This window comes from Stegodyphus dumicola, chromosome 10 (assembly GCF_044657685.1).
Source record: "Stegodyphus dumicola isolate Sdum_Otavi_A_Nest chromosome 10, ASM4465768v1".
NCBI classification, from domain to species: Eukaryota; Metazoa; Arthropoda; class Arachnida; order Araneae; family Eresidae; genus Stegodyphus; species Stegodyphus dumicola.
Genome location: NC_140777.1, coordinates 141315304 through 141331942, shown reverse-complemented (window position 1 = coordinate 141331942; position 16639 = coordinate 141315304). Strand labels below are relative to the sequence as shown.

At 33.3% G+C, this 16639-nt stretch overlaps 1 protein-coding gene across 1 annotated transcript in view; it reads left to right on the top strand.

Annotated features, from left to right (window-relative positions):
- The window catches only part of LOC118195729 (uncharacterized), a 57065-nt gene that overhangs the window by 34003 nt on the left and 6423 nt on the right, over positions 1-16639 (top strand). Inside the window, exons 3-4 of the mRNA XM_035367054.2 lie at positions 5072-5228; positions 7054-7258. Of these exons, the coding sequence (XP_035222945.2) occupies positions 5072-5228; positions 7054-7258 (362 nt within the window). The remainder of the gene's footprint in view (positions 1-5071; positions 5229-7053; positions 7259-16639) is intronic.

The following is a 16639-nucleotide window of genomic DNA, read 5'->3' as shown; positions in this document are numbered from 1 at the left end:
TTATGTTTATTTGTTTATTAATTATGTTTATCTCCTATTTTTGTTATTGCACCAAATCAGATGTTCAATTTATCTTGTGAATCTCAAATTGTATTCCTACTATTTTATAATCTACTTATGTCCTACACCATTATTTTTAATAAATACTGGATGTGGGGCGTATTGTGGAATTGCACGATGTACCATAATGGGCAAACTTTAGACCTTTTGAAAAGCTTCAGTCTATGCAAATTCTTATAAAACTTGCAATTACCCCCTCCTTTTTTTTTTCTCTCAAAGAGTTAGTATGGGAACTCATTACCAGTTGACCTATGGTACATCGCTGGTGTCCCCCATACTTTTACCTTTACCTTTATAATTATTTAATTTATGATATTATTATAATAAATGAAAGATGTTTGTAATGCTAATATGTATGTTTACCAATACCTTTTATTTTCTTTGTTAGCTCTCACATTTATTATTGTTATTCAAGTAATTAGCCTGCTTGCTAGATATTTTTTTACTTGTTCTTGTGATATGTAATTCTATTTATGGTACTTACGTATTAACGCAACCAGGCCAAAATTCGCATAAATCGCCAAATTTGGCGACCCTACGTGTTTAACAGTAGGGACGCCAAATTATAGTTACCCAGTGTTATTTTTTCTTTTTACAATAGACGAAAGTTTATTTGTAAAAAGAAAAAATAACACTGGGCGTGTACTACCACAGTAATGGGTTTTCGGTGGAATTTGCCGAGAAAAGAAAGAGACTTTTTTGGTTACTGTACCTAACAGAAGCGCCATTACCCTCATGGAAAAAATTTGCGGAAATATCAAGGAAGGAAGCATCATTTATTCGGATTGCTGGAAAGGATACAATACAAGTGAGTTCGAAAATGCTGGATTTCTGCATGGAACTGTTAATCACAAATATAACTTTGTGGATCCCAACACGTGTTCACACACAACATGTAGAGCGCATGTGGGGCTCAGCCAAATGGCGCAACAAAAAACAGAGAGGAACAGCCTGTCATCATCTTGACTCATACCTTATCAAATTTATATGGCGCCAAGCTCAAGCTGTTAATGGCGAAGACTGTTTTCAATCAGTGCTGAAAGCAATAGCCAAAAGATTTCCGCCGAAAAAATAATTCTGCAACTTATTCAAATTGGAGACCGGAAGGGTTTAATTACTATTTTATATTTTAAAACAAAATAATATAAAAAACTGTATTAAAAATTATCTGTAATTAATAAATGTACATTTTCTTTCTATTCATACTTTTTTACTCAAACTTACAAATCGCGCCAACCTGGTTGCAATAATACGTAAGTACCCTCTTTCTTTATTTTATTTTACTCAGGGGGGATTTTCATTTGCGCAGTTGGAGTACACCCGTATAATTTGTGTATTAATTCTGTAAAATCATATCAAATCTGTCACCTTTTTTTAATCATATGTGCACATTACAGGAAAATACAACTCTTTTTTTGTTTTTTTGTTTTCTTTCCTGAAAATTGTATTTATTTGTTAAATTTCAAATAGAATTAAGTAAACTATATTAGAACCTTCAGATGATTCTAATACACTGTCTGATGAATAGTGATTTAGATGAATACAATGAAAGCTCGACTATCCAGAAAGCTTAGGATATGCCGAATTCCGAGTTGAGCATATAAAAAACAGAGTTCATGTTAGAAAAGCCAAATCAGTTGGAAAAATCGGGACTTCATGCTTATGCATTATTGATGCTAAATCATGCTGTTTGGCAATAATAAGTGTTTTAATAGTATTACAGGTTCTATAATGGCATTGCAGATTTCTCGTTTATTAAATTTGTGGGGGGGGATTTTTCTAAAATATTCCAGTCAGTTGAAATCCAGATAGTCAGGCTTTTACTGTGTGTATGTATGTATGTATGTGTATTGGCCTAAAGAAAAAAAATCTCTTTTAAATAATGAATCGTAATTTTTATCTTTAAACTGTTTTTCTTTAAAACACTTCTTTCATGAATACTTTTAGGTACCATCATCATCATGGGAATGTTATTGAACCAAGGAATAATCGAATTATTTCAGTAGCTCTTACTTATTCCCCTCCACCCCTATATCATACATTTTGTACAGACTTTGAATGCTTTAGCAAATATAATAATGTACAATAAATTAATACTTTCCGACTTTACAAATCATATTATTTTATTATTCAGTTTGTCGGTTTTCACATCACTTATTCGATAACTGATTTTTTTTTTTAAATATTTTCCAGGGTATGTATGTATTAACACAACTACTACCTTGTCGTCACAATCTGGCAATTTTTCTCATATTAAGAAATATAACTTACTTATTGAGGGAGAATTAGCAGTTTTCATGATTTTTTTTAAGAAGATTCCCATATTATTGATATTTATTGTAAGTAAGCAAACATTATTAACATGTGAAAAAAACGTACTTTAGCAATTTAAAATGTTAAATAAGGTTTATATAAAATATTTAAAAAAATAAAATGCTTACATTCTTCGGCAAATCTTTTTGTAATTTGTATTGCACCTTCTTTTACCCTTATATACAGCAATCTGTTTTCTTAAATGATCAAAGAATGTCTGCTGGGTAGCAAATTTAAGTATTAAACAATTTGGAAATAATAATGAGGTGACAATTAGGAATTATTTATATTTACCTGCAGGTTCTTTTAATCCAGCATTACCTGCGCGACAAAAACTTACTTGTGCAGGATATGTCATACCCAAGAATGTTTCATTATATTTTCTATCATAAAATCTATGCATGAAAGGTAAAAAATAAATAAATAAAAAGGAGACTACAGTTTGAAAACTAGTTAATCATGCTACTTACATTTATTTTGCATATTTTCTACAAATACATGCCATGTGTTCCACACATATATGTTTGTCACACCTTTCACAAATAAATTTAGTTTCTCTGTCTTTTCTATTAGGGCATTCAGCGAAAATTGTAGATATTACTTTGACCTTCTTTGTAGGTTGTGCGATGTCTCCATTAGATCTTAGTTTTTCTTTTAAGTTTCATGGAAGCATCGCTTGTTGGCTTCTGTTTTTCTTGTATTCTTCTGCAAGTTGAAATGCCAAATATTTAAAAAATGATCACTTTGTATGATGTTCAGTAGGTGGTTTCTTAGTACATAGCAAACTAATTCGAGCATTTATTGCAGCAACATTCAACAGTGCAAAAAATACTGCTACGTGCCAATGATTAGATTTCCTAGCCCATTGACTATGTGGCAGCAATTTTGTCTACAACGTCAACTGCTCCTTTAGATAAATTGGAGAAAGTTATTATTTCAGGTTTTTTTCGATTCTCCTGTGGATGAGTCTATTGCATCATCAATATGCATAGTTGAAAGTAGAAGAATATTTCTTGGGTGTATGTGAGACAATTATGTGTCTTTTTGGAAACCAAATATGGAGGAGCAAATCTCTCTCTTCTTTGAATTCAGAAACATTGCAGGAATCTCTCTTTTATATTTTTCTTATGTTTCCAATGTTAGTTACTCATCCAAAGATACAATATCCAATAAATTTATCAAACATCGCATTTCTTCATCATAACTGCAATTACAGACCATATTAGAAGAACAATCTGAAAGCTTGTTCGCATACTTAGAACTATAACACAAATACTCACGCAGGGTATAATATACCCATCGATGCAATATCTGAAGAATCATTTTCAAAATTTGGCCCCAAGTTTCCTCTCTTTCAAGGTTACAGCCTTAGAGTCAGCTATACAAAGGCTCATCCATTTCCAAAAAAGGTTAGGAAGGAAAATTAAAAAATTCAGGGAGGTGGTTATCTCATACCCTGTGCGAGTAATGCCGAGTTAAGGAATAAATGTTACTGCAGCCACACTCAAATAGACACATAAGATCTTATTGACTCATTTATGATTGTAACATGTTTTTATCACACAGGTGAAATAAAATGTGTATATAAATGCAATATACAACATGAAATGCGAGGCACCATGAAAAAGCTATCTGAATGCGGCGAAATTTTGTAAGCCCATAACTCAAATAGAATATGCAAATAATTAACATTTGATGACCAGTGAGCGACTAGCTAGAGCTCCAACACATTACAACAGAGCTTCCAGATGTGGTTCCGTCGATCCACGTAGACTGTATCAGTGCCTTGCAGAACATGATCATAAATTGTTATCATCATTTGAGAGAAAACATGCAATTGGACTAAAGAAATCAGAGTGGTCGAATTGTGGGATTGCTAAACAGTTTGGTCAGAATGATGCTACCATTCAATGATATTGTCAGAAATGGGTGAACCATGTGAGGCTCAAGAAGATAGCGGTCAACTGGCAGTGACGAGAGGACAAGAGGACTAAGTGATCATCTAATCAGTGCACACTGATGTGTCTTTATCATCGATCGAACGTGTAACAAGGACAAAAGTGGCTACAGTAGCCATTGATAAGAGACTCAGTAAACAGGAATGGAGATCACAGAGGCCATTGCACCAACTGGGCCTCATCATTGCACAACACAAGGTAGGTTTTCAGTGGTGTGTCATTCAACCTGGAATCTGATGCACTGGAATAGAATTGTTTTCGGCAAAGAGTACTGCTTCAAATTGAGTTTCGTTGACCAGCGAAGATGTGTCTGGAGATGTCCATGATAGCCGTGGTATACTATCCTGACCTAACTGTCATAATAGTCTATAATGACCTAACTGTCATTTGACACTTGGGCTGACAACCAGAAGTTATGGAGCGCCAATTTTATTTGGCAGCTGAACTCCTTTGGTTGTCATCAGGGACACTCTTACTGTACAACAGCAGATCAATGATTCTATGCCATGTAGCGTTGCCCTTACTTTCATGAACCCCTAGGTTTACATTATAATAGGATAATGCCCTAACAGTAGTAGATACACCATTAATGTTTATTTTTATATTTAGCATCATATTCAGCCCTGAAATGATAATCATTGCCGTGCTTCTTGTTATTATTTCTGTAAAATTATTATTAAAATTTAAAAAAAACTATTTAATCCAAGTAAAATATTTCCTTTTAAATAACTGTTTTTCAGAGCCACAGATGCTTGTTTAAACAGCAAAAGCCCTATTATTATTCAAAATACACATATCAGGAAGTGGGAAATGCAGAAGTATTTAAACCTGGCGGCAGCACACAATTATACTGTTATTATGGCTATCACTCTATTCAAGTTTGATGTATCTGTAGAGGTAAATAATTATATTTGATTTTTTTTTTAATTTTGATGATTTAAATATTAATAAAATATTCATTATTTTAAATGAAATTTTATTAATCTCAAAATATAAATGAAATAGTCTCTGTCTCAAAATATAAATGAAATAGTTATAACCTGCTGTTAAATATTATGTATAATCTCTGCCATTAAATAATGAATGTATGTAAGTTTTTTTTTCTCTTCTATTGTGGAAAAACAACAGCACCTGGAGCTACTGAATTTTTATTACGTGTATTCCTGTACCCAACATGTGCACACTGAAGCCCGGATTTTGAATTTGTTTATTATTTATTTCACAATTTGTATGATTATAAATCAGTTATGAAGTTATTAAGGATTATTTCCAATGCAGTAGATTGTTGCTAACAAAATATCAGATTTTATCTTTGTAACTTATCAACAAACCAGGCTATTTAAAAGCATGTATTGCCACTGCTTGAAATGAAATATTTTTATTTTTTATATGCAAGTCTGTTGCCATTCAAAAAAGCATAAGATTTAACTTTTTAACAAATTTAATATTTTCTTATTGAGTAACAAACTAAGGAATTTAAAAGCAAGAAACATAGTTCATAAGAATATTTTTTCTACTTTTTAATCTGATTGATTTAGATTAAAGTGCATGTAAGTCATGAGATAGTTAATTTACACTTGCTGTACTCATTAAGATCATTTAATATTTTTATGGTAATAATTTTAGGTAAATGGCTAGTAATTTTGATAAATTCTTTTTCATATTTTTCTTAATTTGGAAGTGCTTCTGACCCTTCTTAATGAATTGCATTAGTTATTCTGTTCTGGCATTCAGAATTTTTTAGAAATGTATTCCACTCAGTAATTACATGTCTAAAACTTAATTCTTTTTCAAATATGCTTAAAATATTTTATAGAATTAAATGCAGAGTGTCGAAGACTCTCTGCATTTATTTGGGGCCCTGGGATTAAGGGGTCCTGGGAAAAGGAATTAAGGGGCCCTGGGAAAAATGGATATCGTATAACAATTAATAAAAATAAGAAACACGTTTAATAAAGATGATAAATCAAATATAAATTTAGCTGAATTACAGTTTAATTTTTGATTCCTCAAATATAAAGGTATGTCATGCAAAAATTTGGTTTCATTTTCTCTTGTTAAACAATATTTATCCATTTTTCCCGGGACCCTTTTAAGTGCGACCCTCTGCATTTAATTGTGTAAAATATTTCATGCATATTTAAAAAAGAATTAAGTTTTAAACATGTAATTACTGAGTGGAATTACATGTAATTTACAACATAAAAGAACAATTTTATGTTGATACTTTCCCCGAAGCGTATAAAAAAATATGCATGAGCATAAAAAATGTCTGTCAGAAAGGTGAGTAGAAATGATACCTCAAAATACTTAAAATTTCAGTGAAAAAATGAATGATTTTATTATATTAAACTATAACCAAATTGTTTTAACACTTTTTACATAGTTAAAATCTTCATGTAAGGGGGGATCTTTGAAAATTCTCTCCTTTTGTTTGTGCACTTTAATTTAGTTGTAGTTGAAAGAAAGGAAAAGTATTTAAATTGCTGAACTCCCATTTACTAAAATAAAACCTACACCAACTACCATTGTTTCCTTAGTCAGCATTTATTTGGTATGATATTTTTTCTAATTAGTATTAATAGTTTGTGTTCTATTGAAGTATTAGTCACTTTCATAGGTGGTTACCATAAAAGTTTTCGCTGTAAAGAATGTTTTTGTTATTATGACAATCAAAATTAAAAAACACTCAATTACATGCAGCTATATTGCAATTTTTCAGGCTTTGGCTAAAACCAATTCTGATGGTTTGAATTTGCATTATTTTAAAAAACGCATGAGGACGTGGGATCATGTTTTGCCTTATGTAACTGGATGGTTCTTATGTCCTGAAGATGCATCATGTATTCTGAATTCTCTAAAAAGTTCGCTTAAAATTCTGCTGAATGACGGAAGGTTTTGCAGGATTTTTGATATATATGATGATGGTAAGAATTACTGTGTGATTCAATACTTTTTCTAAGTTATTTGAGCAATTCATGTTTAATAGGTATTATAAATATATACTATCTTCTTTTGTGTATGTGTGTGTGTGATTCACTAGTGGTTTATTCGATAAGACCACTGAACACTAGTGATTTGGCCTGCTTTTAGATCCTTTGGGATAATAAAGTGAGCTAGTCATTTTTTAGTTTTCATTATTGCTAATGTAAATATGAGCTATTTCTCTTAAAAATTTCATAAAGGCATTCCTCTCCTTAGGCAAATAGGCCTTATTTGCTATTTTGTAATCAAAATAACAACCAACCATCTTTTTGTAATAAAAGCATTTCATCATAATTTTGTTTCTGTGATAATTTTCGTTTTATGCGCAGTATTAACAATGCTTTTTGGGGTGACAGAGGTGTTTGATGTTATATACAGTGATATATATTTTTTAATTCTGTGTGAACTTTCATTAATTTGGATAAAAATTGAAATTCTAAAAACACATTTATGAAGAATAATATAGTTTATGGAATAGTTTTACAATAACTCAAACATTTGTACTACAAATTAAAATTAGTAAGACTCCATTACATTCCTTTCAGTTTGGTAAACGATGGAAAAAAATCAAGAAAAGTAACATTACAGATTATTACAGTCTTATGGATTCATGAATGAATTGCATGATAAACAGCCCATTGACAACAAAAACACAACACATAAATGTCAATGCACACAGTAGCATTGTTGAATATACCACAATAAAATTCATTGAGAACATTCCCATAGTTCGTTCCAAAATATGTAATGCCCCATAATTTTTTCTGATAAGTCAAGAATACCAATTATAAAAGCATTTAAAAACACACGATGAAATATAAAACACTTGAATTTAAATACACGAACCATAGCATTTGCCCAAAACATTACATTATGTTGCTTCAGTGAATTAATTCATGGATTCAATAAGAACTGTCTAGTAGCACAATATTTTTCTGCAGAATATTGGCAGACTGGTTGTTTTCAGAAATTTCTATGATCTGATCTGTCATACTGTATCTCAGATTTTGTTTTGAAAATGTACCAAAATCAACAATATTTCAACTATTTTTTTTTATAATATAAAAATCTGGTACAACCATAACTCAATCAGCTGTTTATAATTATATGTAAGAAATTTCTTCCATCAGAATATATTAAAACTACATATATGAGTTGGAACTTTAATCGTTACAACATTGCTGTCCACACCTAAGCTACCAACCTTTCCAATGATATGAGATAAAATATGAAAAACTGGAATGCCTATGCCACTGTACAGCTGTAAGATTTCAGAAAAATTATAAATTAACAAATCTGAGTGGAAAGTCACTGTGCAATTCATGATTTAGATTATTAAACTAATTATAAAATGTGATTTTGATTTAATTCATTATTATATTTTTTCTTCCTACTATCAGTATATAAACTTTTTGCTGCAAAATCTTGAATAAGTAATAAAAAGTTTTATCAAATTACCTTTAAACATGAAGAAAATTAAATTAGTAGTAATTAAAATGTAAATTATTATGTGAATAAGCTTAGCAATGAACTCTTAAAACCAAATGAAATACAAGTTTTACATATTAAATGTAAGTTAATGTGAAGTTTTGTATATCTATCCTGGCAGTGAATGTGTTAAACAAATCAGATCAGAAAATAATAATAATAATAATAATAATAATAATAATAATCAGAAACACCATGCTGAGTATCACTATACCGTGGCAAGCAGAGTTTGCACATCTAATGTTTTGCTAAGATAGGACTATGCAGCTATTTTTTAGTACTGCCAAGACATTTCTTCATAGTTTTTTTTTTTTTTTTTTTTTTTTTTTTTTGACTCCTAGTGATCAGCATTTGTTCTAGAGATGGATTTGAAAGAAATAATTTACATTTAGATAACTTTAAAATTTTGGAGATACAGTCATTTACTGGAGACAGGAAAATAGGTTGGCAGATTTAGTCTAGTGTGATGATACAGCTACTAGCACCCCCGCGGGCACAGGTGCTGAATTATAACTTCCTGTTTGTTCGCGGACAAAATGGACTATACCTGCAAAAAGCAGGACTGCAGATAAAACCCCCTGGGAATTTCCGGACACAAGGAAATAATTATGTTTCTCTTCGCAGATAACAAAACGAGTAAAATCTTTGTGTAAGAGTTCTTCATGTGGTTTTGAGGTGACAGGACGCATCTTTTACGTTCTAAACCACGCCAGTGGTTTCTGTAGAACAATAGTTTTTTTATGCTGTAACTACAGTAAAAAGGACTTTTTTGCGTCCAATCTGTGTTAGCGGGTATTGTATGATTTAGAGCTGTAATGATCAGTTTATTTTTATGTTTAATCAAGAAATCTATTTTAGTTTATCAAATAAATAATTTAAAAGACAACCTGTCTTTCTTTCACCCGACACGGGTGTACTGACGTTACAGCTATAATAAATGGTGGCAGCGGTTCAGATGAGAAAATCCATGCAGAAATTACAGACCGTCAGGCTCTAAAAATTCATCTCAAGATTGTGGGACAGTCATTGTCCGGATATCAACAGTGTTTTGCACATATTACAGACCGTCAGGTTCTGAAGTGCAGCACGAAAAGTTACGAACATCAGTTCGAAAAAGTGATTACAGCTCTCCGATGTGACGAGATGAGAAAATCCATGCAGAAATTACAGACCGTCAGGCTCTAAAAATCCATCTCAAGATTGTGGGACAGTCATTGTTCGGATATCAACAGTGTTTTGCAGATATTACAGACCGTCAGGTTCTGAAGTGCAGCACGAAAAGTTACAAACATCAGTTCGAAAAAATGATTACAGCTCTCCGAAGTGACGAGATAAGAAAATCCATGGAGAGATTACAGACCGTCCGAGTCTGAAATTCATCTCGAGTTTGTAGGACAGCCATTGTCCGAACATCATCAGTGTTTGCAGATAGTACAGACCGCCAGGCTCTGAAGTGCAGCACGAATTTATGAACATCCGTTCGTAATTTACAGCTCTTTGAAGTGGGGGAATAGAATCCACGAAGAAGTTACGGACATCAGTCCAGAAAAAGAGGAACGACAGTCTCCTGAAATAAGCTCATCTTTAAGCGCGGTGATAAAGGTGCTACTTGTGCGATCATCTTTTGTGTTCGAGAAAATTTACCGCAGTGAGCATGTGGGACAATCATTGTCCGAAGATCTTCAGATCATTGTGATGTGTAGAGTATTGAAAAAGTGATATGTGGGTGATCACCCTTGTGATCGAGAAAATTTAGATCAACAGATCTTGTGTGTGTGCGTTATAGGTGCCTGGATCATCAGTGTCCATAAAATCTTAAATTGTGAGAAGCGAAGTTGCATCGCAACCATTTCAACTCTCCAATCCAGATGGGTAAGTCCCTTGGATTTTTATATTGAGGCAGTAAAGTAATTTAATTTATTTCTGTAAATCAGTATGTAAGTCACATAACTGTTTTAAGTCAACTTGTTCCTGTAAAGCTTAAAGAAATGTGCTTTTTGGGTTTTATGTTACAATAAAAAAGTATACAATTTAGAATTTAAACCTGTGTTAATAGATTTTTTTTTTAATATCTGAAATGTTAATGTGTTGTGCTTAAATTAAACTTATATATTAGATTGTGTAAAGGAGTAGAATTACTGTAACTTGAAGGTTTTAATGTTAGGTGGCAATCTGACATATCATTTCTAAGACGTTTTGAATGTTATAAATATTAGAAATTCAGTTAAGGTGTGTCAAACTTTTATTTGTGTAAGAACTGAGAAATTGTTTTTTCTATTGAAGGAGTAAAAGGGGAATGATAAAACCCCCAGTATCTTTCCTGTTACCTGTTGTCATATTAATGTTAATTACTAGCATATGGATAGGTATTGTGTAATTTATTGTATTTCTGAATGCATATTTTAATATATCCCAAATTTTGAGGAACGTATATTGAATTATCACAAGCAAGTGTGTTTTACACAACTGAATTTAAAGCTTTTCACAGGATAATATTATTTGTAGTTTCATACGTCCTCAAGTAGACAATTTTTGTTTTTATTTTTGAATGCAATGTGCATATTATAGTGTAAACTGTCTTGTTTTTGTCTAACATCTGTAAAATAGGTTGTGAAAAAAAATTATAAAAGTTTAATTTTTACTCTCTCTTGTGAAAATGATATCTGTTTAAATCAATTGTATGTATCTGTAGTGTGAGGGAGCTATAATTGTGTAGGATCATAATTTTTGTTATATCATGGCATTCTTAGCAAAAGTTAGGAATGCCTTTGAATTAAGGAATTACTTTGAAGAATGGATTGCAGGTTTGGAAGTTAGGGATTTTGAACTTTTAAAGAAGCTCATGATAACGGACCAAATGAAGCGTCGTGTAAATGCCGAAGTGCGCCAACATTTTATTAACGAATGGTCGAAGATAACGACTCCAGAGAAATTAGCGGAAATGCTGCAAGAATATGAAAATGTGCGTGAACCCCGGAAGAAGATCTCTCCTGTTCATAGTTCGGAGTCACAAAGGGGAAATACAAATACCGTAATTTCCGGAAGAAACGCCGCGGCGTTTACGTGTTTAAAACTTAAATTTTCAGCGGGTGCGCCGTTTCTACCCATGCGGCGTTTAGATGCACTAAAAATAAAATATTTCCTATGATGGTCATTTTACATAGTTTGGATGGCCTTGTCATTGTGCATAGATTGGTGCTGTTCCCACACAAAAAGACCACTCACTTGCTTTTTGCGAACGTTATTTTGTTTACGTTCTTTCCCTTGAACGGACCTACATGCTTTGTTCACCCTAAACGAGATCACAGAACAATAACATTCTTCCCCCTTTCAAATCAACATTCTCATCAGTTTGAATAGTCTCTCTCCTCTGCCATTCAATGAATCTTCCAGGACCCATCCTCTTTCCACCCCTGCCTTTTCTGCAATTTTTTTCAAAGGCGGACACGACTCCACCTGCCTCGCAATAACGAACTCTGACATATTCCCCCTTCAGCATGAATGGATTTTTCTTGGCATTCTGCCAAATACAGATCCCATCAGTTAGGGTACAAGTACTTGTTGGATAGTTTTTAATTAGGGAGCGGAAAATTTTTGAAAATGTCTCTAAACGGCACAGAAGCTATACATTTCTTACCTTTAATTTATTTTAGGGAGCGGAAAATTTTTGAAAATGTCTCTAAACGGCACAGAAGCTATACATTTCTTACCTTTAATTTATTTTTGAGTTATGGTTTCATTTTATGCATTTTTCTTAACTGGTATGTCATATATCAGGACTTAGGTTGAGTTTTTGCATCTATACGGCCCACGACGATGTCATGCTCAATTTACTCTATTGCGGCGTTTACGCTGGTGCGGAGTTTCTGTGTAATTTTAATTTTTTTCCCGCCATTTTTCTCGAGTGCGGTGTTTACGCTGATGCGGCCTTTCTTCTGGAAATTACGGTAATTTAAATTCGAGGGATCCAAAAAAGTATCACCAGTCTGGAGGGAAAGATAGATATGCCTCTGACAGAAAGGAACATCTCCAGAATCAGGATGAGCGTCAATTTGATATGAGAAGACCAATTAAGTGTTATTCTTGTGGTTAAACCCAACACTTAAGGCCTCAATGTCCAGAAATTAAAAAGGATCTCAAAACTCCGTTTATTGTAAATAGAGTCCAGGAGATTGAAGAAGATTGTTTAGCCCCGTATCTAACGATGGCTAAAGGGAACGGTTTTGATCTTCCAGTTTTGAGAGATACCAGGTCATGCATTGACGTAATTTGCAAGAAATATCTCACTCCTTCGATGCTGACGGGCGAGACTGTTTGGGTCAAACACCCGTTTGATGAGGCCCCAATTTGTGTACCCTTAGCAAACGTTATAATAGAAGGAACTTTTGGCCAAGTAACAACAAAAGCAGCGGTCACTCGAAATGAATTGGAACATTATCTGTTAGGAAACAGAACCGCCGAAAAATTAGCCGTGGATCAACACAATAAACTTTGCTTTCAGGTGAAAACAGGTATTCGAGCTTCGAGTCTATCAAAGAATGAAATGGAGAAAGGTTGTCCACTGGAGTCTGAACGCGGCGAACTCAAACCCTCAATCGAAGTTTCTCCCCTCATTATAGAAAGGGGTAAAGTCTTGTCTCAAACACAAAGGATAGAGAAAACCAATTTCTTTCTGCCTGAAACGAAAGTGAATGAACTATCATTGCCTACAATAAAATATTCTTTTATAGCGGACCTACAAAAGAAAAGTGATGTTGTAAAGCCATCTTGTGACTTAGTTGCGTTAAACGATCACAGTAACTCTTTGGGAAAGGTGTACAAGTTAAGAATTACCTTTTCGGTTCGGCACGAACAAGAAACTGTAGATAAGCTAAACGACGTTTCGTACCAACCAGACTCGGGAGGTTTGCGAATGCCTAGAAATTCCGTAGGAGAATTGCCCAAGACACCTAGTAGTGTAAATTTACCAAGGAAAGTAGAAGAATCCCCAGTTTATCATTTATCTATACTAGTGCCTGATACTGAACGGTCAAAGGGGATTAAATATAGCTACTTCATGAATGATGTAAATCCAACTTGTAATGAAGTGGTTTTTTCTGATGTTAAAGCCAAATTAAATGTACATGCTTATTTTGAGGTCAAATGTAGTAGTTCTCATCCAGGTGTTGGGTTACCATTGAGAGTTTATCACAAACGGAAAATTAAAAATCTGCAAGGTTTCCCTTTTCAGCCTGGCTAGATATATAATTAATATTAAACTATGTTCCATTTTTTAGAAAATTATACGTTCTTTATTTGTATGTGTATAATTAAGTTTATTTCTCAGTATTGTGTTGATTATATGTTTGTTTTTTTACTGGCCTCAATATAGTTCTTGTTATATTATCCTTGGTACTTAGCCCAGTGTTGTTGTAAAATGTATTAATGCTAATAACTGCTAATTAGTTTACTTTGAAAACTTGCTGTGGTAGCTACCCGGAATTGGAGTTCTGAAAACCCCCACCCCCTGGGGAGAAAAGGGGTTGTGACGATACAGCTACTAGCACCCCCGCGGGCACAGGTGCTGAATTATAACTTCCTGTTTGTTCGCGGACAAAATGGACTATACCTGCAAAAAGCAGGACTGCAGATAAAACCCCCTGGGAATTTCCGGACACAAGGAACTAATTATGTTTCTCTTCGCAGATAACAAAACGAGTGAAATCTTTGTGTAAGAGTTCTTCATGTGATTTTGAGGTGACAGGACGCATCTTTTACGTTCTAAACCACGCCAGTGGTTTCTGTAGAACAATAGTTTTTTTATGCTGTAACTACAGTAAAAAAGACGCTTTTTTGCGTCCAATCTGCGTTAGCGGATATTGTATGATTTAGAGCTGTAATGATCAGTTTATTTTTATGTTTTAATCAAGAAATCTATTTTAGTTTATCAAATAAATAATTTAAAAGACAACCTGTCTTTCTTTCACCCGACACGGGTGTACTGACGTTACACTAGATATTGAATGTATTTATTCAGTATTCCTCCTACCTTACAGTAAGTGGACATTTTCTTCCAAGATTACACTTTTCCACCATGACAAGAAAATCAAGTTTCACATGAGTTTCTGATTTAAGATTATGTAGCTGTGATGAACAAGTAAGAGTTGGATAAGGATTCAGTATGTGTGCAGTTGTGGAACACAATAGCATAAATTTTTCACAAGTCATGTGAGCAATCTGCAGTGCCTTAGTATATCGACTTAATGGGTGAAGCCTTCTTTTAAATATGCCAGAATGTGGTTGGCATGCTTAGCCCATAAAAACATAATGTCAGTAAAGAAATAACACAAGATGTTGACGCATTGCTAGAAATGAACAAATGTTGGATGGTTGTTAAACTTTTACCTGAAAAGCAGTATTACACAATGCTGTGCTTTATATTCTGAAGGAAATCCGGACATGAGAAAATTGTCATCCTGATGGATTTTATGTTTAGAAGAGTATGATACAATGTTGTTCAAGCCCATTTAAATACTTTGAGGAGAATTACCATTTAAATACTTAAGGAGAAGCTTTCTTATATCATAGCATTATGCTGGATGAGATATGGGGCTTGGGACTAGATCATACAAGTAAAAACTGAAATGCAATGGTAATGGCTTCATTATGGATCAATACAAAAATTAAAATTTCCTCAGAAATTCAGCAGTGTGAGGATTAAAGTAATTCTTAAATGCAACTATAGTGTTGTTATCCTAATGCTTTAGATTCCCTAATAGCGTGCTGCATTGCTGTTCTCTTTTAACATAACCTGTGACAATACAATCGGATTAAAAATAGACAGAATAACACATTTTTATTATTAGGAGATTGTTACCGAGGATAACTCACATTATTAAATACTTATAGCTTACACAGGTGAGTTAGTTGTGGCCATGAACTGACTATGTATTACAGTCAAAAGTCGTTAATTCGGACACCCATAATTCGGAATGATCTATAATCCGGACCTCAAAGCTAAAAACTTTCTGCGCATGCGCCGCGTTAGCACATGTGCATAGGCGTTTACGCGTGCGTGTAAGACCTTTTACGACTGCGCATATGAGTGTGCGCAAGCGCAGAATACGTTTCCACATGCGCGTTTTATGTATAACGGACGGTATAAGCTAAAATTATCTAATTATCTATTTCAGTTAATGTTGATGATTGCGTTGTTCCTTAATTTTCGAATTGGATCTGGCTTATTATTTTTTGCAAACTGTAAGAGCAATACTATAAAAGTAAACTTGAACTTTCGATTATGTCAAATAGAATTTCCGATTCTGGAGCTCCCAAAGGATCGTACAAAACGAAAGTATGTTTCGATGTTCATCGAACAAAAAGTAGAATTGCTGCAAAAAATGGGTAAAGACATGAAGAATGTGACAGAGAGGTTAGTGAAAACGAAAAAATTTCGATTGACAAGTTAGTCGGTATTCTCGGCACAGTAATTAACGGGACTTGAACAGCGGAACTTTGTAACTGAACAAGAAATTATGTCTGTTTATAGAATTAAAGAGAAAGTATTATCACATAAAACGAAGCAACTTACATTAAAAGAAATGTTTAATAAAGTAAACAAATAAATATTAAGCTTTTTTTTTTTTTTTTAATTTTGATACCCTTTAGATCATAATTGTTCTTTATTTCATAAATTAAGGTTTCATATTTTTAATTTTAAAATTTCTGCATGCCATCTTACGAGATTTAAACTGATGATCTATAATCGGGAAAAATCGATAATGCGGAATCGCCGAAGTCCCGATGAGCCCGAATTAACGACTTTTGACTGTAGTAGGATTTTCATTCTTCTAGTT